This window comes from Drosophila willistoni, assembly GCF_018902025.1.
Source record: "Drosophila willistoni isolate 14030-0811.24 chromosome XL unlocalized genomic scaffold, UCI_dwil_1.1 Seg141, whole genome shotgun sequence".
Taxonomy (NCBI): Eukaryota; Metazoa; Arthropoda; class Insecta; order Diptera; family Drosophilidae; genus Drosophila; species Drosophila willistoni.
Window position 1 is genome coordinate 4,800,709 of NW_025814052.1, and position 22,689 is coordinate 4,823,397.

The following is a 22,689-nucleotide window of genomic DNA, read 5'->3' on the forward strand; positions in this document are numbered from 1 at the left end:
ATCCTCTGCCTTAAAACGCAAACATGCACATAAATATTCATAATACACGTAGTGTAATTAAATTAGGTACAAAAAAAAAATCGGATTTGTTACAATATATATATATATATACTCGATTGTTATACTTAATAATAAGTACCGACAATTACAAATTAAATATATGATATTTAAAAATATAAAGAGATCCATTCAAATCGTATTTACATGACATTGTAATGCATTAGCAATTCATTAATATTTGTTTTTTTCTTTAGTTGTTTATTTTTGGTTGAATTCTAGCCGATTTTCAATAGATTTAAATTCATCAATAACATCAAGATGATATATAGCTAAATACTGACTATATATCTTGCCTGCTTTATTTTGTGTATCGCTTTCTCTGTTCAACTGATGCTAAATCTTTTACAATGTATATATTTGGTTTTGTTTTTGTGTTTCTGAACATTTTTTAATATTATTTGAAACATATTGTTTGATGTCTGAACTACACACAGTAATTATTAACTCTGGCAGGGTGTGGTATGTAAGATAAGATGAAGACGTTCTAATTTTTGTAACTTTGCTACATTTTTATATACAAAATAAAGGTTTAATTTTTTTTTTTTTTTTGTTGTTAATTTTACTGAGAAACTGCAGCCGTTGGCCAATTTGATTGGAAATTTGTATGTATTAGGTTTAAAATTATATCTGCAGTTTCTATCAATCTAAAATTTACAATTTTAAAATGTCAATCTTTAGTTTTCTACACAAAAATCATTAACTGCCATATTTGATATTTCTTATATTTGTTTCTTTAGACGGCTCTTTCGCGGACGTTACTCAAATTTGGTTGAACATAGTTCATGGAATGATTATTTCTTTCTTTTTACTTTTTTGGTTTTGGTTTTTACTTTTTTTTTTGTTTCATTTGAGACATTTATATAAAACAAAAATATGAAGTTCATTATGCATTTTCATTTTCTTGCTGTTTTTTTTTTTTTTTTGGTTTAATTTTGCATTCAGTCACAACCCACAAAAACGGATATAGGTTTCGGCAACTTTACTTCACTTGTTATTATTATCCTGCAACAAATCCTCGAGGGCACCATTGAGACGTCCTTTACTAAGGGCATCGACAAGTATATGCAAACGTTCCTCACGCTCGGAATGCCGGCGTTCCAACAATGATACCTAATAATAAAACATGACATGTTTTTTTAATTTAAATTATTATTTTCACAACATTTTGTTACCTTAGCTTTCAGTGCATAGTAATCAACGGGCACTTTACGTCGCTTTTGTGTAGCCTCGTCGCGTTCATTCAGACGTTGCTGCAAAATGCGCACCGCATCATTGCAGCTGGCCAACTCCCGCTCATGGGCACTCTGCAGAGTCTTAAGCTATATAAAGCATTAAAAAGAAATGATGGTAAATCGTTTGGGTTATTTTAGTTAGTCTAGTTAGTTAGTTACTTACATCTTGCAAGCGTTTGTCGTGCAACGTTTTGTAATCGGCCTCTAGCAAGCGATATTTATTCTGTGCCTCTTTAAGAGCTTGATTCTCTGTCGTAGCTGGTATATGGTCATGATGATAGTAATGATGGTCATAGCCTCCACGGCGTTGACTCAGGCCAGAGGAATTTATTAGGCTGCTGCCACTGCTTTGAGGTAGCTTAGAACCTAAATAACATAGAAGAAAATGAATTAATTTGGTGACCCCGACATTCGTTAAATTTTGGAAGGATTCTTAATGTCATGTTAATATGTATGTATGTACATATATTTGTTAGCTCTTTTCCTAAAATAAACTAGATCTAAGCAATGTCCTAAAAATAGTTTTAGTTATAGATATCTTGGTAACTTATGTAATTGAAGTTCATTGATCTAATCAGTTGGTATAATTTCTTTCTTTCTTCTTTCTTTTGGGAATGAAACCTTTTCTGATGTAAAATGTAAATTGATAATACCAAATCATATTGCATAATCAGATTAAATAAAAATATAAAATTTGCATTTCAACACGCGCCGCACATACACATACACACACACACATACACACGCAAACAAACAAAATGAGAAAAGATATTTTTGGCATTTACAATTATTAACAACAAAATAAAGACGACGGCGTCGTCGACTCGACGGTTCGACGGCTCATTAATTAGCTAAACAAGACATGAAATTATACAAAAAACTGAACCAACTCAAAACTCAAGCTGAACGGACGCAAACGACGCGTCGTCGTTACCGTCGACGACGACGACGGCGACCACGACAAGCAAGTCGAAGTGTTGGATGCCGGGCGCGTCTTTGACTTTGACTTTCGCTTTCGAATTTTCTTTTTCAAATCAAAAGCCAAGAAACAAAATACGAAAAAAACAAAAAAAAAAAAAAGCCAAATATAAACAAGCAGTTTGCCAGGTGACATAACCAACTGGCCGAGATGCGGTCGAGTCTTTGGTTAGGGGAAGGGTGTAGGTAGAAGCCGGTTTAATGCAATTGCCGTTTGAAACGAGTGCAAAAAGTGGCCGCCAATGGCCAATGATTTATGCCAGGCAATTTATTTGTTGCTGTACGTTGTGGTACGTGCTGAACTGCCTAACTGGCTGGCTGGCTGGCTGGCTGGCTGTCTGGCTGGCTGGCTGTCTGGCTGGCTGGCTGGCTGACTGACTGACTAACTGACTGACTGACGGACGGACAACGGATGAGCAGAGAAAGTCTATAAATTACCAACCAGCAGCAGGTACAGCGACCGAGTGACATACACACACAAAGAGCGAGAGAGAAGCACACACACACACACACAAACAGACACACACTCTTGGAGTTGACACAAGGGCGTAGTCAAGTTGTCAATCCTACATTTAAATAACTATAATTTAAACGGTTTTAAACAATAAATAAAGTTCATCCACTATAACTAAATTGCAAGTAATTAGCAGCTAATGCAAAAAAACTTAAAAGTTTTTACTACTTTTAATCACGACCCCCTCCTACTACACCTATATTTTATTTGTGGAGTGTATTAATAATAGATAGAAATGGACATAGAGACCTGCTAAGCCGCTGCCGCTCATGTTGGACTCGCCGGTGGCTGAGGTTGGTGTTAATGCTCCACCACCTCCTGCACCATTGCCAGGACCTCGTTCCCTTTGCAATTTCTTGATGGTCTTTTTGCAATCGTCTAGTTCTCGGGTCAGACGTTGCATGGCCTTGTTCTTGATGGCCAAATCGACGCGCATGCTACGCACCGAGCTAAGTAAATGTGCGGTATCATCTTTTGCCGAACCACTTGCTCCGCCTCCATTGCCGCTGCCTGTGGTGAGCAGCGATAGAGTCGATTCCGATTGTGAAATAGGCAATTTGGATGCAATACTACCACCAACTACGATGGCCGGTGGTCTTCTATGCTGTCCACTTTGTTTCGAATTGGGACGTGATGTATTTGGCGTTGAATTGGCAGTGCTGCTGGTGCTGCTACTGGCCGAATGTGCTTGCCCATGGCCATGAACATGGGTAGTGGTACAGCCAATGGTATTGGTGGCATGATCACGCCTAGAACCAGGCGTTGTCTGTGTCTCAGTGGTTGTGGTATTAATGGCAGTGCTGTTTGGCTGATAGCCGGTCACCGCTAATGACCCGGCCGTATGGAGTGCATCGCCTTCAGTTGCTGCTGTTGTCGTCTCCTCGGTCTGTGTGCAATTGTTGTAAAACCTGTCCGCCCGATGCTGCATATAACGATCCAATGTACGCACTTGACTCTCAATTTGTTCATTCAACTTGGTGTTGATCTCTTGCAGACTGTAGAGCAGTAGTAGTAGGAGTAGTAGTATAAATAAATAAAAATCAAAGAGATGCGTCTCTCGCTCACACAATTAATCCGATTATTTTGTTTACTTACCTTAAAACCTGAGTCTCCAAATCGGCAATATGCGTCTCATATTTGGCCTGAACTGAATTGAAACGAGCCTGAACATTGGCCAATATCTGTTGAGCCTTGCTATCCTGCTCTTTGGCATCCGATTCCAATTGTGCTATACGTTGCTCCAGCAATTTGCGACTATTTAAATTTTCTTGATCGTTTAGTGAACAAATGCCAGGACTTTTTGAGGCCACTGCAAACAAAAAAGAGAGAAGAATGCCAATGGAGTTGTATGGAATCTATTAACTATAAAAAGTTTTCGCTTACCTATTAAAGCGGACACTGAATCAGGATGCTTACGCATTAGAATGCGTTCCATTTCGCGACATTGTCGCTGCAAATCCTGTATGACTTTGGCATCCTTCTCCTTGCCATCGGCGGCACGCTTGCGTTCTTGCTGCACTTCATCCAATTCGGCACGCAGGGAATTCTGCATTTGTAGGGCCTCGGCACGATCGCGTCGTGCTGCCTGCAATTCGGAACGCAACACTCCGGCGCATTCGTTTAGATGTTGCACATCCAATTTAAGCATTTCGGACTCTTCTTGTAGGCGGCTGTTGTGCTCCCGCAACGAACGTTGGGTCTGCGAGAGTGAATCACTTTGCAAGCGTATGGAGGCCAAACGCTCTTCGGTATCCTTTAATTGCTCCTGCAGCTGTTCAATCTCGTGTTTGAGGGCATGTTCACGCGACACATTGGCGGCACTGCAACTCATCATTGATTCAATGGGGGAACTTAGAGTGCTGACAAGATGTTTGGGTGAACTGCCCACGGCTTTTTCGCAATAACTGGCCATGGGTTTGATCGGTTTAATGGGAAAATGTTGTTGGCCACGTTGAGCACCAGCTATTGCCGCCGATGTACTATTTCTACGTATTATTGCTTCCACATCATTCTCAGCTTCGGTTAAATCTTCCATCTGTCAAAAATTAAATATAATAAATTTAATTTCACTCGAGATGATGGAGTTTCTAGATATCAAATTTAAGTATTAGTTGTCAAATGAGGATTTTAAGCCACAGACTTGCTGATCTTTGACCATTAAGCATAAAGCAGATAAGATCATTACAATATGTGTGGATGGATAACAACAACAACAGCAACCCATATACAACAAAACGGACCACAAACAAGCAAAATATTGAAGAAAGTTTTGTGCTCCAGCTCCAGCTCCACCTTCACCTGCTGCTGCTGCTGCTGCCACCTTCTCCACCACTACATACCAGCACCACCACCACTACCACTCCCTCTGCACTCCACCCCACACACCTTTGTCATTATTCATTGTTCAGAGTTGGTTTTTTAAGTCGCATTTTGACATTGCTAAGCGTTTTTTGTGTTTTGTGTGTATTTTTTTTTTTTTGTCGGTTACCCATAGATATTCGCCCACTCTCGCTTTCATCTCAAGCTGCCAAAAAAAAAAACACGAAGCAACAACACACAAGAGAAACAATACAAATTGAAGAAATCCCCTAGAGATTCTACATACTACATACACCACCTGCTTTTCGGCACTCCCATATTTCCAATCACCACTTTATACTCAACTTTATATCCTCCAAAACAAACAACAACAAAAAAAACGCCCCAAAGACAACTTATTACATTTAAGATTTCATTCGTATTGCAATAACTTCTTTATAAATCTTATAAATCAAAAATATAAATTCTGATTATCTACTTTTATAAGAACACTATTTATATATTGGGACAGATTTATAAGTTTAAGAAGTTTTAGTCTATTTATCGAATTGTATCTCAGGGGAAATTTAAATTCAATTTTGTTAAAATTTTCGTCTTGTTTTTAGCCTAGATTATCTAACGATATATTTGTTATTTGTTTTAAATACAATTTAAAGGTAAAAACAAACAAAAATGAATGTAAAAACTCTTAAATTATAAAATGATTCATTTGATTCTTTAGAAAACTTTCTATTTGAAATCAATTTAGCGAATCGCATGAACAATTAAAACGTGTTTAAGTATCGAGTAACGACAATAATAACGAGTGCAACGAGTGAATTGCCAATTGATCAATTGACTAACGAGTGATAAGTCTGAATAAGTATAAGTATTAAGGACAATTTCACTACTTGACCCAGGCCACTTGGCAATTTACTCGACTCGACTCGACTTGACTTGACTTGGCCATGCGTTCTCCTCTTCCTCAATTGTCATTTTGTATTGATAAACTCCACTTATAAAGTGAAAGGAGCGACGATGATGCGGTGGCGGTAATGGCGCCAATTGTTTGTATGCTCTCTGTACGATGATGATGATGATGATGGAGGTGGAGATGAAGATAAAGGTGAAGGTGGAGCTGCGGAACTGCGGAGGGGTTCGGACGATTTGATTAGAGAGTCAATGTGTGTGGAGACACCTCAGCTTACATTTATTCAGAAATCATGTCAATGAGCACAAATTGGAAACTTATAAAGCCCCGCACATACAACAATGACATCAAGGCGGCAATCGAACACCGATATAATGGAGATGTGGTAAGTGGGGGGGAGTATGTAATTGTTTAAACAATTTCATTTTCACAATACATCACAATATTTGTATGTACAATCATTTTAAATAAGAACATTGCCCATACATACAAACAACATACACTTTCTTCAATATGAACGATTGATGAATAAACATCATTTTATGCCAAGAAAAACCTTTTTTTTTTTATTAAAGTTGAAACAACATTTAGTTAACTTTAATATAAAAAAAGGTTCTCCGAATATTAATTCAAAATACATTTTAAGAACTCTTTAAAAATGTTGCATAAATCAAGAAATTGATTAATATTTGTTTTTAATTTTTATAAATAGTTATTAAATCCAAGTCCAAAATAAATAAGAGCCATAATAAAAAGGAGTTATAAGTTTAAATAAAAATTAATGAGAGTCTAATTGAAAATGCACATATTTAAAACAGAAATGATTCAAAATTTGTAAATGATTGACCGAAAACTCCTTCACTAAAAAATATACAATTCTGGCTACGCCCATGATCATGTTTTAATGGAGTATTTAAAAGTTAACTACAGCTTTTAACGTACTTGACATTATTGATTGATTTTTTTGTAATTTGTAACTTTTTTTTTGTTTTTTTTTTTTTGTGTTCATGTTTCGTTTTCTATGCTGTGCCTGTTGCTGTTGTGTTGCGACCTCTGAAAGAAAGCGAGAGCGAAGCGGGCGGCGTTGGCGACATTTGGAAATTAACATAAAAAGATCGAACAAGAGCGGCAACAACAACAAAAACAACCGATGGCTAGCCGCATTCATGGAAGATTCATGCAACCGATAAGCAGCAACAGCAACAACAGCAGCAACAGACGCTGACCACGACAACGCTCACTTCACTTCACTCACAAGGAAGAGAGCGAGTTGTTGTTGTTGTTGTTGTTGTTAATATTGTTGCTGCTGCTGCTGTTGTTACCTAAACAGGTGCGGATTTCAGTCAATTGGCGCCTTGTCTATAGCAAACAAATACAAATTTTAATATATATTTCTTGCATCCCCGGGAATGCCATCACTTTGTTTGAGTGGTAATTTCTGTTTCAAATAGATAAATTGTCCTTAACGAACTTTAGGAATCTGATGAAAAGTCAGTCCAACTCAATTTATATTTTATTTAGTCTAAACTCTTAAAATATTGTAAGATACCATTCACAAACAAACAATCTGTATTTATAACAAAGCGTGAAATAAAACTGAATTGAAATATAACATAAAAAGCAGAATGGGTGCTAAAATTTCTGTATTTGTACAATTCTTAATAACTTTGATCTTTAGATTTTCTATTTTTACCTTCTAGATAGAATAATATACGTATAGGATATATAGAATATTTTAACTGTTATAATCTAAGACCGATTTTCCTTCCTAAAATGGCCCTTTAAGAATCGACAACATCTAAACGCATAGTTTGTTTTTCTTTTCCAATATGTGTAAGTTCTTGAAAAATCATATCGAAACTCTCAATCCTATATACCTATGTACATATGTAGGAGCAATCCTTCAAAAGTTTCTCAAACTAATTAATCAAAATCTGACGCTTTTGTGTTTTAAAGTGATTTGGCGAGATCTGCTTAGCCTTAAGAAAACTTAAATTATGCAAAAATCAATTTTTTGTTTGTAGCATTATCTAAACCAAGTTTTGGCATTAAGATAATCTTTCAAGTCACAAATAAAGAGTTTTGACTCCTGGTGTTGTCAGTATAAGCAAGAGCAACTCGTATGGAGATAAACTTGTGTATTTAAAAAATGCAGAAATACTCATTTTTTTGTGAATCCTTTCTCGAAGTTTGACATAGAAATGGAATGAAGAGAGTTTACAATTACACAACTTAAGATTCGCTTCGATTAGCATTGATAGGCATTGTCATTAACAGGGCGGAGTTGGGGTTAAGGTTAAGTTTAGAGTATGAATAGATCCGGTCCTGAACATTGCTGGTTGTTGTTAGTTGTCGCTGCCAACGCATTTACATACATAACACGATTGTCATACACTCACACACATATACACACACACACACATATGAGCAGAGAAAGACAGAGAGAAAGAAAGAAGAAAGAAAACATATATTGAAAATGAAATGGCAATAGACTTTTTCCCAGTTGGCGGTATAAAAGCGCCACTCCACGAATGGGACATGTCTCATTACTAGTTCAACTCAGATCTCGCAAAGATGTTTAACGGGAGATCAAGCACTCCAATACTTCTGCCATCAAGAAGGAGAAGATGGATGACACCGATGATCACCGATTTGCTGCTGCTAATGAGCATCATTACATTCGGTATCGGTTCGGTATCATCCATGTCATTGGATCGCTTGGCCTTGGAGCGTAACGAGCTTGCCCAGCTGCCGCAAGTTGCCACAGAAGACAATAATAACAATTCTCCCATATTGGTTGATGATCTAAAACTGACAGCTGCCCCAAACGGTGGGAATACCGATACATATATGCTAGTTCCCGCATCGGTGGCCAATCAATTGGATCAATCGGCAAATGTGATAATGAATACCATTGAAAATGTGCCAGAGTCCAGTGATTCGGAAACGGATTTGTCCAATCCAAATTCTGATATGCTTATGCTGGAAAGTGATCAAGGACCAGCTATGCAAATTGTTGCTTTGCCCAGTGATATAACCATAGCCGAAAGTCCAGCTGTCGAAACACCGGCAAGTGAATCCATGGAGCTAATAGCCGAGCATGTGGTTGAGGATTTACAGAAACCAATTAGTCAAGAGGAGGTGCAATTGGAAAATGTCGATGAGGCTGTGGAAACTGCCACTGAGGAGGCAGAAAAGGAACAGCAAAATGATGAGCCCGAGCAGGCCCATGAACAGGAACAGGAGCAACAGCAGGAAAAAGAACAAGAGAGGAAAGAGGAAGAACCTGTTGCCGTACAGCCTGAGGAGGAATCTGGATCCACAGAAAGTTTGGCACACATCATGGCCGATGCAGTAGATGTCATGGAAAAGGAAATTGAAGAGGCCATTGAACCAGAAGAACCACATCAAGATGTCATTGAAAAGGAAGAGGAATCTTCCAATGCTGAACAGACTGTGGAGAATGACACAACTGAAGCATCCTTAATGGATATCATGGCTGATGGCATTGAAGAAGGACTCACTGTTGCCATGGATCAATTAGAACCAGAAGGACAACCTGAGGATGCCAAAGAGGAAGAAAAGAAGGAAGCCGATGAAGAAGAAAAGGTGCAGGAAGAAGAAAAGACAGAAAACGATGCCCATGAGGAAGAAAAGATGCAGGAGGAAGAGAAGGTTCAGGAAGAAGAGAAGGTGGAGCAAGAAGAAAAGGTGAATGACGAAGAAATAGTTGTGGAAAAGGACGAGGAAACAAAGGATGATGATAATACCGACAAAAAAAAAGAGGAGCAGAATGAAGTAGATAAGGTGATTGAAAATGAGGAAGAAAAGCAAAAAGAAACAGATGAAGAGAAGGAAAAGCCACTAGAGGCCGAGAAGGTGGAAGAAATCATTGGAGATGACAAGGAAGTCGAAGATAAACAAGAACCACAAGAACAACCTGAGCCTGTAAATGAAGAAACAGAAATTATCAAAAATAATGATGAAACTGAAACAGAGCAAGAGCAGAAGCCAGAACCAGAGGCTGACAAGGCTGAGGAGGAGACACAGGTGATCGAGCAGGTGGCTGAAACGGAGCCTGAATTAACCCAGGAAACCGAAATGCAAATTCAGGCCGAGCCAGAGCCAGAAAAGGCCGAACTGGAGGAGAACAAGGCGGATGAAGCGGAAAAAGACACCGAAAATGAGGCTGAAAAGTTGGAAATTCAACAACAAGATGTTGTTCCAGCTGCTGTGCCAAGTGAAGTGCAAGAAAATGAAATAGAGCCACAACAGACACCAATCACTGAATTGGAGGATAACCAAAAGGCTGAACCAGAACACCAGAAACAGACTGAAGAAGAAAAGCAAGAAGAGCCAATTGAAAGTGAAGTTGCACAACCAGAGGAAACTGAATCTGAGCCAATTGAAGCTATCCCCATTGAAATGGAGCCTGAAAAACAGCAACAACAAGCAGTAGAAGAAGAACCTAAACCAGAAACCGTAGAAATTGCCGAAGAACCCTCCGAATTGCCCATTAACATTAACAATGATGAGGTTGAGGAAACTGAGCCCAAACCAAACCAAGAAGACCAGCAAACCAATGAGCAGCAGCCGGCCATAGAAACGCAAGCTAATGAAGAGGAAAAGAAAGAAGAACCACAATCCTTGTTAACCACCATTATACCAATGGCTCCAGCTATCCCCCAGCAGCAACAACAGCAATCAGAACAAAAACCTCTACAAGTGCTAGACAGTGTTTTGAACTATGTGAATGCATCGTTCATGCAGGCCGAAACAGATCTACCCAAAGTCGAAATGGAAACGGAAACAGATTCATCATCCACATTCAATGCCCATTTGAGGCGTTATGATGGGGCACAAGTCTGGCGTATTGTGGTGCAAACCGACAAGGATAAAAAAATGGCCGATGAATTGCAAACGAAATATGGTAAGAGAAAATATAATTTTTACAAAAAGTACGCCCTAGGCAAATTTTTGCTAAATTCTTTTGCCCTCTCATTGCAGATGGTCAACTATGGAAGGAGGTTAAACAAGAGGTTGACTATTTGCTCAAGCCACAGGTTTTAGCTGCCGCCGAAAGACATATACGTGCCGCGAATCTGTCCCGCATTGTGTTAATCGACAATTTGCAGCAGGTGATTGAAGTGGAGAATCCACCAGCAGAGAAAATAGCTGAATTGCAGAACCGCAAGGGTGAGTGAGTTAAATTGAGTTGAATAGAGTTGAATGCCCAAGGAGTGTGAAAAGTCACAGGACACAAGACACGAGACACGTCACACGGGACACAGACGACACACGACACACGGCACACGGCACACGACACTTTTGACAGCATTTTGCCATAGTGATAAAGGGCAAAAGGTGTTTCAAGGTGTGAGGGTCATGTGCACGCACTGGAAACGCAACTTGAACAAAATGTTTAATCAATACACACCAACACGGACCTGCCCAGCCTAGAACGGCCGACATACAGACATACGGACAGATAGACAGACATTAATTTCCTTAACGGCATAAAAAGTTTTTCTTTTACAAAAACGAACAACAAACAACAAAGTGACGAAATGCAATTAAGCAATGTGTTAACCATCCCTTTTACATTTGTATAGGACATCGTTTGACCTGGCAGGCATATCATCGTTTGGAGGATATTCATGGCTTCATTGACTATATGGCCAAGACATATCCAGATATTTGTTCAACAGAGATTATTGGCTATTCGGTTGAGAAGCGTCCCTTGAAGATACTGAAGTGAGTTCGAAACTTTCTCTCTTTCTCTCCCTCTCTCTATAGAGACAGAAAGTAATCTTATTCCCTCATTCGTTTCGTTTAGAATCTCCAATGGTAATTCAAGTAATCCTGGCATTTGGATCGATGGCGGTATGCATGCACGTGAATGGATTAGTCCCGCTACTGTCACCTTTATGGCCAATCAATTGATCGAAGGTTGGGAAGATTTACCCGAACATATGCGTAATATCAATTGGTTCATTCACCCGGTGGCCAATCCCGATGGTTATGAGTATTCTCATACCACAGATCGTTTGTGGCGTAAAAATATGCGTGCCCATGGTCGTCAGTGTCCCGGTGTTGATTTGAATCGTAACTTTGGTTACAAATGGGGCGGCAAGGGAACCTCAGCAAGCCCCTGTGCCCAAACATATCGCGGCAGTAAGGCCTTCTCGGAACCAGAGACATTCTATATTTCGAAATTCATTAGTGGCTACCCACGTGAGACATTCCAGGCATATCTATCATTCCATAGTTATGGCCAATATATATTATATCCATGGGGCTATGATTATCATTTAACCCAAGATCGTGCCGATTTGGATCGTGTGGCACGTCAGGCAGGAACAGTAAGTTTTAAGAACTTGCTAGTCGATAATTATTAACAATTTATCTCTCTCTCTCTCTCTCTCTCTCTCTCTCTCTCTCTCTCTCGCTTTGCAGAGTATCACAAAGTCAACGGGTGTCAAGTATACGGTGGGTTCATCGGCTACCACTTTGTATCCAGCTGCTGGTGGTTCAGATGATTGGGCCAAGGGTATTGCTGGCATTAAGTATGCCTACACCATTGAAATGGGCGATACGGGACGCTATGGATTCGTTTTACCAGCCAGATTTATCCAATACAATGGTAAAGATGGCTATACCTTTGCCAATGTAGTGGCCCGGGCCATTGCCCAGGGACGTAATGGTGGTGCTGATGGTGGTGTTGTCAGTGGTCAGGCCAGACGTCGTCGTCACTGAATGCATTTAGTTGAAATTTAGTTTTTTTAGCTTAATTATTTATATTTTTTTTGTTTTTTTTTTTAACTTTTTTTGTTTGTCTTTCCTTTATTTAACGTCAAATGTTGTTATACATTTTATTTATTTATTTATTTATTTATTGTAACTAGACGAATTGTAACATATTTGAAATAGACTGAGAAATGTTTATTTGAAATCACTCACACAGACACACAGATACACATATATATGTATAGAAACAGGCGAAACTATTGTGGCACATCTCGCTACGAAAAACGGGTGTATAACAGTCTCTTCTTTCGCATTGATTTGCGATTCAAAGTAAAAGTTGTTGGACTATGCAAATATTCAAAATCTATTGTCTATTGGATTGGATGTTTGGCCTAGTTTGGGACTCCATCCAGAATGAACTGAACTCTCTTCAAAGTTGTTTCAACGGTCTACAAGATCGGTTGTTAACCATATCGTAACCGTAATAATCGTACGTATCACAATCGTGTTATTGTGTGGCAATGCACTTGACTTGTCTTTTTCTATTGATTTGCACGCTTAACTTTGCCACATCTGTGGAACGAACTGTGAGTGATGCAACCGTTAGTAGCACTTTGGCTCGTTTGCCATTTTTTGGCGGCGGTGTTGGCCAATTGTTACGGTATATAAGACCCTTGGATACAGTCAATGGTAATCAACGACGTTCCGAGCTGCGTAGTGAGCTCGATATCAACTACATTAGCTATAGAGGAAGTCAGTTGTGGAAGTTAAATTTTAATGCCACACGAATGGTTAATGATGATGACGAAGATGAAGACGATGTTAATCAAAAGACATCAGCCATAATGCCCGGGCCAACGGATGCTGAATTCAGCCAGATGGTTGAACGTTACGGTAAGTCAAAGTTGAAAGGGTTACCCCGAGGCGGGGGCTCCGAAACAAAACACTGGGCACCCGGCTAATGAACTCTCTTGCCAGAGATTCAAGAATTTGCTCATTTAATTTCAACTGTACAACTCAACACAGCCACAGCCCAAAAAGCCAGAATATAGTCATCGTTTTTGTGGTTTTCTTCTTGGGTAATATATGCATAATTTTTTGTTTTGTTGTTGGAATAAATCAACGATGGATGAGAAGTGGTCGCAAGAACTGGCCAACTTCTGACCTTCTGTTGAAAGTTGTTGGCTTAAATCGTCTTAGTTCACATTTCACGACCGCCTCAATCAGATGAAGACAGTATTACTACAGCGGTGGTGTTGTTGGTGGTGGTGCTGGTGGTTACAGTTTCTTTGCCTGCTTATCACAGTATTGAAGGCCGAGCGTTTAGTTCTTTGGCGCAGCATTTCGGTGCCGGGTTCTTTTCCGGGTGTACCTTTGGCACTTTGGTCTCTAAATAGCAGTGAACTCTATGACACAACATTCGAGAGTCTGCAATGGTTGTCGCCAACAGATTTGCGAAGATTTGATTTCCTTTCACCGGATTCGTCATATCAAATCAATCGACGCTATCGCAATAAGGCCTCGGTGAAACGTTATTATGGTTATCAGCTATGGAAATTGCATGAGATCAGATTACAGGAGCCAAAATTAAAAGCCTTTTGGCAGCATTTTGGTAGTAGCATTTGGCATTATTTATTTCTAACTAACTAATTTCAATTTGTTTTGGGGCCGCCCCTCCAACAGGTACTGAGGTATGGAATATTAATCAGGATGGCATCGATATTCTAATCGATCAAAAGAATGTGGCTGCAGCCCGTGAGTTTATGGATAAGGCTAGCTTTAGCTACAACATTATGATTGATGATATTGAAAAGGCCATTGATGAGACATATACCGAGGCAGTTGTTCAGGACTCAGGCTTAATGGAGTTGAACAATAATTCACATCCTTGGATGGAACGTGAAGGTGTTTTAATGACATGGCGACGTTATCATGATCATGCTGATATACAGCAGTTTTTGCAAAACATATTGGAAACTCATTCCGATTTGGTTGAGATCATACAAATTGGTTTAACACGCAATAAAAGACCATTGGAGGTCCTAAGGTTGGTAGGCAAAGAAATATTTATTTATGTTTTTGATTTTTTCATTACATTTTCAACAGAGTATCGAATGGAAATCCAAATAATTGGGCCATATTCGTGGATGCTGGTCTACAGGCACGGGATTGGCTAAGTCCTGCTGCTGTCACTTATGCCATATCGAAGCTAACTTGGCTCTGGTCAATGAATGAACTCGATAGACATATGCGACATATTGATTGGTATTTTCTACCCATCACCAATCCCGATGGCTATCAATATTCCCGCCTAACTGATCGGCTATGGACCAAAAATCGCAACTATGACAGTTCCACGGGCTGCTATGGTGTCAATTTGGATCGTAACTTTGATCAGGGTTGGAGCCAATCGGGTGGCTCGTCTGCGAATCCCTGCAAGAATCTCTATAGCGGTTCGAACAGTTTCACCGAAATCGAAACACGTGCCATGCGTAATTTTCTCGTCAGTTTGGGTAAGGATTATTTAGGAGCTTATATCTCGTTTGGCGGCTATGGTCAGAGTATTACATATCCATGGGGTGACGCTGACTATGTGACAGAGAATCAACGACAATTAAAACAAACGGGCCGAGAAGCTGTACGCAATTTAAGACGTTTAAATCATGCGGAATATAGTCTGGGTACAAGCTATCGTCAGAAACTTGCCAGGCCAGGAAATTCCGCCGATTGGGTACAGCAGCGAATTGAACCGCAATTTGTGTATAATGTATTCCTAAAGGATCAGGGTCGATATGGTTATCTAATGCCACCGCATTATATTGTCGAATCCGGTGAAGAGGCCTATGACTTTTTAAGCACAATTGCCAAGAATTTGAAATGATGATGATATCAGATACAAATTGACAGAAGCGGGCAGAGTTCCCACAAGCCTATATCATATATTATTTATATATTTATTTTTTTGAACTATAAAATTAAATAAAACTATAAGAAATGCAACTTTAAGGCATTTTCTTCCATCCTTTGAGTCATTTGAAATTTTATTTCAATTTGTTTTTTTGTTTAAATGGCTTTCAGAACTCAAACTCAAAAGTGATCAAGTCTGGTGAAAGGGAACTGTAGCCGTTAACTGGTGATCGTATTCCATAAAAAGTGTAGTCTACTTTTAGGCTCAAAGCTCAAAGTATTCAACTTGTTATGTGGTGTATGTGTCTTTGGGCCGATTTACATTGAACATATTAAAGCACCTCCCCTCTCCTAGACCACTCTTCCCGCTCTAACCCAATGCAAATTGCCCTACGGTCTTTTAGCATTATGTAAACTGATGGGGGAAAATGCGAAAACAATAACAAATCGAGAATCACATGAACCCCAAAGAAACTTCAAAAGAAAGTTAAGGCACTATAAAGCGTCCGGCTGATCGCACGAGAGACACCAAAAGTGAATATACATATTTGAAAGAGAAAAAAAAAAAGAGAGCGGCAAAACGGCAGCGCGTCGAGATGGTAACGAACTTTCACTTTCAATCGCTTGAATTGAAAACCAGTAAGTCTCGATGGATATATATTTATTTTAATTTTACATATACAAATTATGCGGCGGGCGGGCGGCGAAAGGTAGACACTGTCAAGCGCAGGTAACAAACAAGCAAAACCAAAAATTAAAAACAAAAAAAAAAGCATACAAAACATACGCTCAAAGCCGCCCGTAAAGAAAGTGATTTACTACAACAGAAACCCCCCGCTACCAACTAAACCATCACGTAAAGAAAAAAAACAGGTAAGAACTGAAGCTAGCTAGCCAGCAACCAGTGTTGGGCCAAAGTCGACAAAAGAACTACACTATACACAATACAATGCCCCAATAATAGTGCTTCAATTTCTTTTCATTTTTCACAGGGTAAACAAGTGATCGACTCGCTATCATTATTGAACATCATTTGTGTTTAAACACGATCAAAAGGCAAAGGAAAGTAAAAACTTGCCAAGTGGGTCAAAAATTGCTCGGTCATACAAACATTCATGTATGTATATATACAAATGGTTATAGTATATGGTCGATCGTATGTATGTATATACATATATACAAAGCAATTGTGTGGTGCAATTGAACCCAAACCGCAACAATTTATTGTTGTTGCTTTTTTCTTCTTTTTTTTTTTGTATGTTTGTTTTCTTGTTGAATTAAATCAAATTTACAACAAACCAACGCACTTACATACATACACATACATATGTGTAGTCATTATGTGAGTGTGCGTGTGTACACACACGCATCATGTAAACGACCCTTAGTGTCACAGTGGTGCCACAACCATCTTCTATTTCCGTCAATCATTCAAATCAACTGGAAATTCCCATTAGCAAATTTTTTGTAGAAAAATAATCAATATTAAGATGAGGCAATCGCAAAATCTTTTACGTCAATGCAATATAAAATTGCACAAAACAAAAAAATGCACACACACACCCACACATACATTTCTTAAAATTAATAGGAATTCTTTTGCAACAATTGCATATTTAGTTAATCAGATTGTATTAAATGACTTTGGGTTTTTTCCTCTTTGGCCAAGTGTAAAGTATGTTAATCAATTGATATTGAAAATGAATCACTCGACATTTAATTGGTCTCTAACAATCATAAGTCGCACTTAAGACCGGCTCCAGTTTTGATTTCTATACAAATTTCCCATTGCCTTTCAAACTATGCACCTATGTGTATATATTTATTAGATATTCACACACAACAGAAGTGCGCTCATCACTGGCGGTGTCATTACGTATTGGTGGTGAGTGGTGCAGTAATCTCATTTGGAGTGCAACCAAAACAGAGCGCAACTGAGTCATCTCAGCTCCAATCACACACAACGATAACGACGCCAACGACGACAACGACAACGACAACGAGGACGGTAAGGCACACGAAGAGTCAATCGATCAGAAGAGAGTTGAAAATCAGAGTCAAGAGTCAGTTAGAGTCAGTCAGAGTCATTTGGTTGCAATGCATCCGTAATGTAATTTAACGGAGCAACAGAAAAGCCTGGCTTTTGGGCATTGGGTGTGGGCGTGGACCATGCACTTATGACACTCTCTCTCTCTCTCTCGCTCTCTCTCTCTCTATCTACCTGTCTCGCTCGCTCTCTCTCTCTCTGTCTCCATGTGTCTGATTGTGGTGCGTGGTTCTCTCTGCCTGCCAACTGCTGCCTGTTTCCTGAGCCTGAGCCAGAGACCGCTGCTTTGTTTGGAAGCGTTAACGTCAGCGCTGCTGCGACTGTCACTTCATTCAGTACGCGACGATCGCTCCAAAGATCAGTCGTTGGACAGCAGCGCAAAATTTATTTATTTTGTTTTTTTGTTGTTTTGGTTTTGTTTTGTTTGTTTTTGTTTTTTTTTTTTTTTTTTGTTTTCTGACTTTAGTTTTTTGTTGTTTTCGGTTTACTTGCTGTTGTTGCTGTTGCTGCAGTTATTGTTGTTGGTTAGTTTTTACAACATTTTTGTACTCCGTTTTGAGTTTCGCCGACGTCGCGCTCTCAGGCCCTCCGAGTCTGGCCCAGGCCATATATAAAAATTGAAGCGCATATAAGCACAGCATTTAGTCTGGCCGCAACGCTGGACCCTATCCCACATACACACACGCACACACACACAAACACACACACACGCACATAAAGAACCAAGTGTCGTCCCCCAACAACAACAACATCATCATCATCATCATCATTATCACCAACGTGCAGAAAAAGTAAGCCAAAGTACTAAAAACAAAAGTTAAAAAAAAATACTACTAATCATAATAATAAAAATAAAACCAAGGGAACATTAAAAAAAGAATGAGGATAAGTGAGTTGAGGAAATGCATTACAAATTTACCGGTTTATAAAAAAAAAAAAAAATTTCTTTCTTTCTTTTTGTGTTTTTGTTTTCGGAAATTAAGGAAAGTGTCGTTGCTCCAATTTTGTTTTGGTAAAACTTGATTTTTTTGAACATGGGATTAAAACAAAAAAAAAAAAAGAAAGAACTGAAACTAAAACTGAAAAAAAACATGATAAACATATGTATGTACAACTCACGGTATTTAATTGTACAATACAATACACGAAGGTCGAGGCAATTACTATATGAGGCCGCCAGGGGGGGGGGAGGAAAGTAAAATCGTGTTAATATAGTTCGAGGAGAGAGAGAACCTGTTCTACGATGACTCCGGCAACTAAAGTGTGTTTATCTATTTTTTTTTTTCTCACCTAGTGACAGTGCCGACACTTTCTGTACACAATAAATTAGCACAATATTCGAAATAATAGATGCTAAACAAACATTTTCGAAACTAGTAACATCAATTTCTATTTTCATATCAGTATGCGATCCATGAGAATTCATTCCAAAACGCTAATGTGTTGAATTTCAAGATGCCACAAAAAACAAAAAAAAAATTGCGTCACAGAAAGAGATAATCAGCACATAAAAAACTACACTTCAACGCGTTTGGCATAATAAGTTTTTGATTTCAAAACTAATTTTGCTAACCATTGAACTTGAACTGTTTACGATAATCATGCAAAATATATTATGATAATTCACGTTTTGCCAAATTCAAATTACAGAGTCTCAGACAAAGAGATAGAGAGAGAAAGAGTTAAAGTAGAATTTCCTTTCAAAAAAGAAATTGTTTTAAAGTTGCCCTAAAGCCAAATTAGATAGTTAGTTTTAATAACTTTAAACAAAAAATAAAACCTAAAGTTTTTTTTTTTCCTGGTTTTGACACATTTATCGGAGTCAAAAATTTAGTTTTTGTATTTTATTAATAGATTAATTTGTTCATGGTCATGTAATGTTGTTTTGTGTGGGGATGTTTATTAGACCAAATCAAATTTGACTGCTAATTTAGTTTTATCTAACCTTTCTAAAAAGTTAGTTAATGATAATTATTTTTAAATACTTTTAAAAAGGCAAAATGACGGCAAATGTCAAAGCATACAAGATACTGATAAGAAAAAATCGTTTGTTTTTTTGTGTTTTTTTTTTTTTTCGTTTGCAGCTGACAATACATGAAGATGTCGTCATTATACAATTGTGTGGGGAAATTTTATATAGTTTCCCTGCTGATGATGATATTCTGCTCTGTCTGCGCCTTGGCAGCTATGAATAATGCCACCGATTTTATGCTGGATGTAAATGAAATACCCCAAAGATATGATGAGGCACAATTGTGGCGTATTTATAATATATCCGAGGCCATGCAACAACGTGTGCCTGTGGGACAGGTTTTGGAACAGAAATTCGGTGGCAACATTTGGAAGGAGAATTCTAAGTTTCTCGATATATCCATACAAAAGGAACAGGTGAAGGCAGCACGTGCCTTCCTGGAGGCACATCGTCTGGACACTCAAGTTTTGAACTATAATGTACAATCGATGATCGATGAGGAGCTATTGGAAGGTGTTATGAAAACATCATCTGGACCGGGTGTACGTTCAAGTGAGTAGTAAAGAAATAAAGGACAATGAGTAAGTAGAAACATAAACTTATTTTTTTGTGTTTTGTTTTTTTTTTTTTTAGAAAAAGCCACAGGCAGCACCATGCACTGGAAGGACTATCATGATTTGGAAACAATTTATGGTTTTATGCGAGAGATACGTACTAAATTCCCAAATATTGCGCGACTTTATACCATTGGCAAAACTGTTGAGGGACGTGATCTTAAAGTATTGCGGTAGGTGATCCCATCTCTAATTTGCTTTACCAGGTAAAGCCTAAAAGTATGCTCTCGTTTCTCTGCTTTTTTCATACAGTATCTCGGAAAATCCGCGTGAATATAAAAAAATTTGGATCGATGGCGGCATTCATGCACGCGAATGGATCAGTCCGGCCACAGTTACCTTCATTCTATATCAATTGATGTCAAATTGGGAAGATCAGCCATCCCATATACGTGGCCTTACATGGTACATAATGCCTGTCATGAATCCGGATGGCTATGAATACAGTCGCACCGTGAATCGCTTGTGGCGGAAAAATCGTTCACCCTCGCGTCGGAACAATTGTCTGGGTGTTGATCTGAATCGTAATTTCGATATTGGCTGGTCTGGTTATGGTTCCTCTACGAATCCCTGCAGTGACACATATCGCGGCAATGCACCAGCTTCGGAGGAGGAAACAAAAGCAGTTGCCGAATTCTTGGCCAAACGTAAATACAATTTGGAGGCATATTTGACGTATCATAGCTATGGTCAAATGGTTGTCTACCCTTGGGCTTATAAGGCCGTCAAGGTCAAGGATGCGAGCGTTTTGCAACGTGTAGCTAATACGGCTGTTCAAAGGATAGCACAGAAAACTGGCTCCACATATCGTGCCTCAGTCACTCATGAGGTCCTGGGCATTGCCGGCGGTGGTTCAGATGATTGGTCTCGCGCCGCTTTGGGTGTGAAATATGTCTATACCATTGAATTGCGCGATCGTGGAGCCTTTGGATTTGTCCTGCCACCCAGATACATCAAGGATACGGCCCTAGAGGGATGGACAGTGTGCGAAACCGTTGCGCAGGCAATTGGTTAATCGCTTCATTTAAAAAAGGGGGGCAACGTATGTTTTCTTTTTTAGTTATGTGTGAATGGGCTTGTGAATCGATGGATGAGTGTATGTGGAATGTATGTGACCTTTATGTTTCTTATGAATATATCAAATATATTCCTTTATTTATTTATGACGATTAAAAAAAAAAAAGAATAGTTTACCAACTCTTCAACTCAATTTTGGTCTTTTGATAGTAAAAACCAACGACTTATGGTATCTTATAATTAGAATTACTAGAATTATAATTAGAAGTACTTACCGTATCCTCATCATCGTCGGTATTATCTGTATGCAATTGAAGCTGAGTTAAGGTTTCCGTTCGATTATGCATATCCTTGGGCGTTGATTCCTCCGATATGATTGACTCCGAGGGTAAATTGTCGACAAAAGTCGAAAAATTATTGTTCTGATTGGCGGCAGCACCATCTTTCTGAGGACTAACAATGGTGGTAATGGACGTACCAGCTGAGGAAGAAATGGATTTTACGAAAACGCTAGGCGATGGCGTTGTCGTTGCTGTCGTCGTCTTTTTTTGGTCCATTTCAATGCGACGGGTAAATCGTTTATTTAGACGAATAGTGCTATGCGGTGATGATAGCGGTGAGGGTGACAATGGTGTGGATTGACCCTGCCGCCTGGCGGTCGCCACATCTTGATTCACATCATCGCTATCATCACCGCCGCCGGTGGCTCCTATGCGACCCAGACGCAATTGCTTTTGAATTAAACGTTCCGCTTCCAAGAGCAACTCATCCACTGAACGCATATCCGAGCTATCACTTAGACGGCTAACTTCACGAAAAATGCTTTCCGGATCGACTTCTCCTCCTCCGCCAATGCCAGCGATTCCAGTGACGCCGTTACAGTCTTGCTCTTTGGCCAGGAATTCTAAGATGGAACTGCTGCTGCTGCAGGTGTAGTCGTCCATGTTTCCCTTGGATTTATTGCTGTTGTTGTTGTTGGTGGTAGTGGTGGCAATACCTGGTGCTGCACCTCCTTTGCCACCTGCTCCTGGGGCCACGCCCACCCCCACGCTGTCGCCCACACGACGGGCTGTCTGCGGGCTAAGCACCTTGGACATTGCTTTCACTGTTTCTCTTGTTTACTTCTACTGTCTCGTTTTTTATGTTTATTTTTTGTTGTTTTTTTTTTTAATTATTTTGTTGTTGTTTTTGTTGTCAAACAGAGAATTTTGCAAGCAAAATACAGGGTGGCCAACTAATATTCGACATCTTTTCCCACCGTGTTATCGATAATTGTAGTCGATAACTTTGCTCTGAAAATGTCGATAGCTTTGCTCGGGTAACGTCGATAACGATAACATGTTATCGTTCATCAGCGATACTAATCGATATA

At 39.2% G+C, this 22,689-nt stretch overlaps 3 protein-coding genes across 3 annotated transcripts; 2 read left to right on the forward strand and 1 right to left on the reverse strand.

Moving 5' to 3' along the window:
• Positions 1–967: 967 nt before the first annotated feature.
• On the reverse strand, positions 968–22,575 carry LOC6648350 (centrosomal protein of 162 kDa). The gene is made up of 7 exons (XM_023179084.2): positions 21,593–22,575; positions 4,168–4,819; positions 3,880–4,093; positions 3,034–3,779; positions 1,456–1,658; positions 1,233–1,379; positions 968–1,170 (listed from the first exon to the last, which is right to left on the reverse strand). Exons 1-7 carry the CDS (start codon positions 22,412–22,414, stop codon positions 1,045–1,047), a joined length of 2,910 nt encoding a protein of 969 aa, XP_023034852.1. The 5' UTR covers positions 22,415–22,575; the 3' UTR covers positions 968–1,044.
• LOC6648387 (carboxypeptidase B) lies at positions 13,141–15,683 on the forward strand. The gene is made up of 3 exons (XM_002071371.3): positions 13,141–13,654; positions 14,444–14,807; positions 14,867–15,683. The coding sequence occupies exons 1-3, from the start codon at positions 13,282–13,284 to the stop codon at positions 15,639–15,641; spliced, it is 1,512 nt and encodes a 503-aa protein (XP_002071407.2). The 5' UTR covers positions 13,141–13,281; the 3' UTR covers positions 15,642–15,683.
• LOC6648388 (carboxypeptidase B) lies at positions 19,811–21,510 on the forward strand. The gene is made up of 3 exons (XM_023179085.2): positions 19,811–20,238; positions 20,320–20,473; positions 20,553–21,510. Exons 1-3 carry the CDS (start codon positions 19,815–19,817, stop codon positions 21,313–21,315), a joined length of 1,341 nt encoding a protein of 446 aa, XP_023034853.2. The 5' UTR covers positions 19,811–19,814; the 3' UTR covers positions 21,316–21,510.
• Positions 22,576–22,689: the final 114 nt, after the last annotated feature.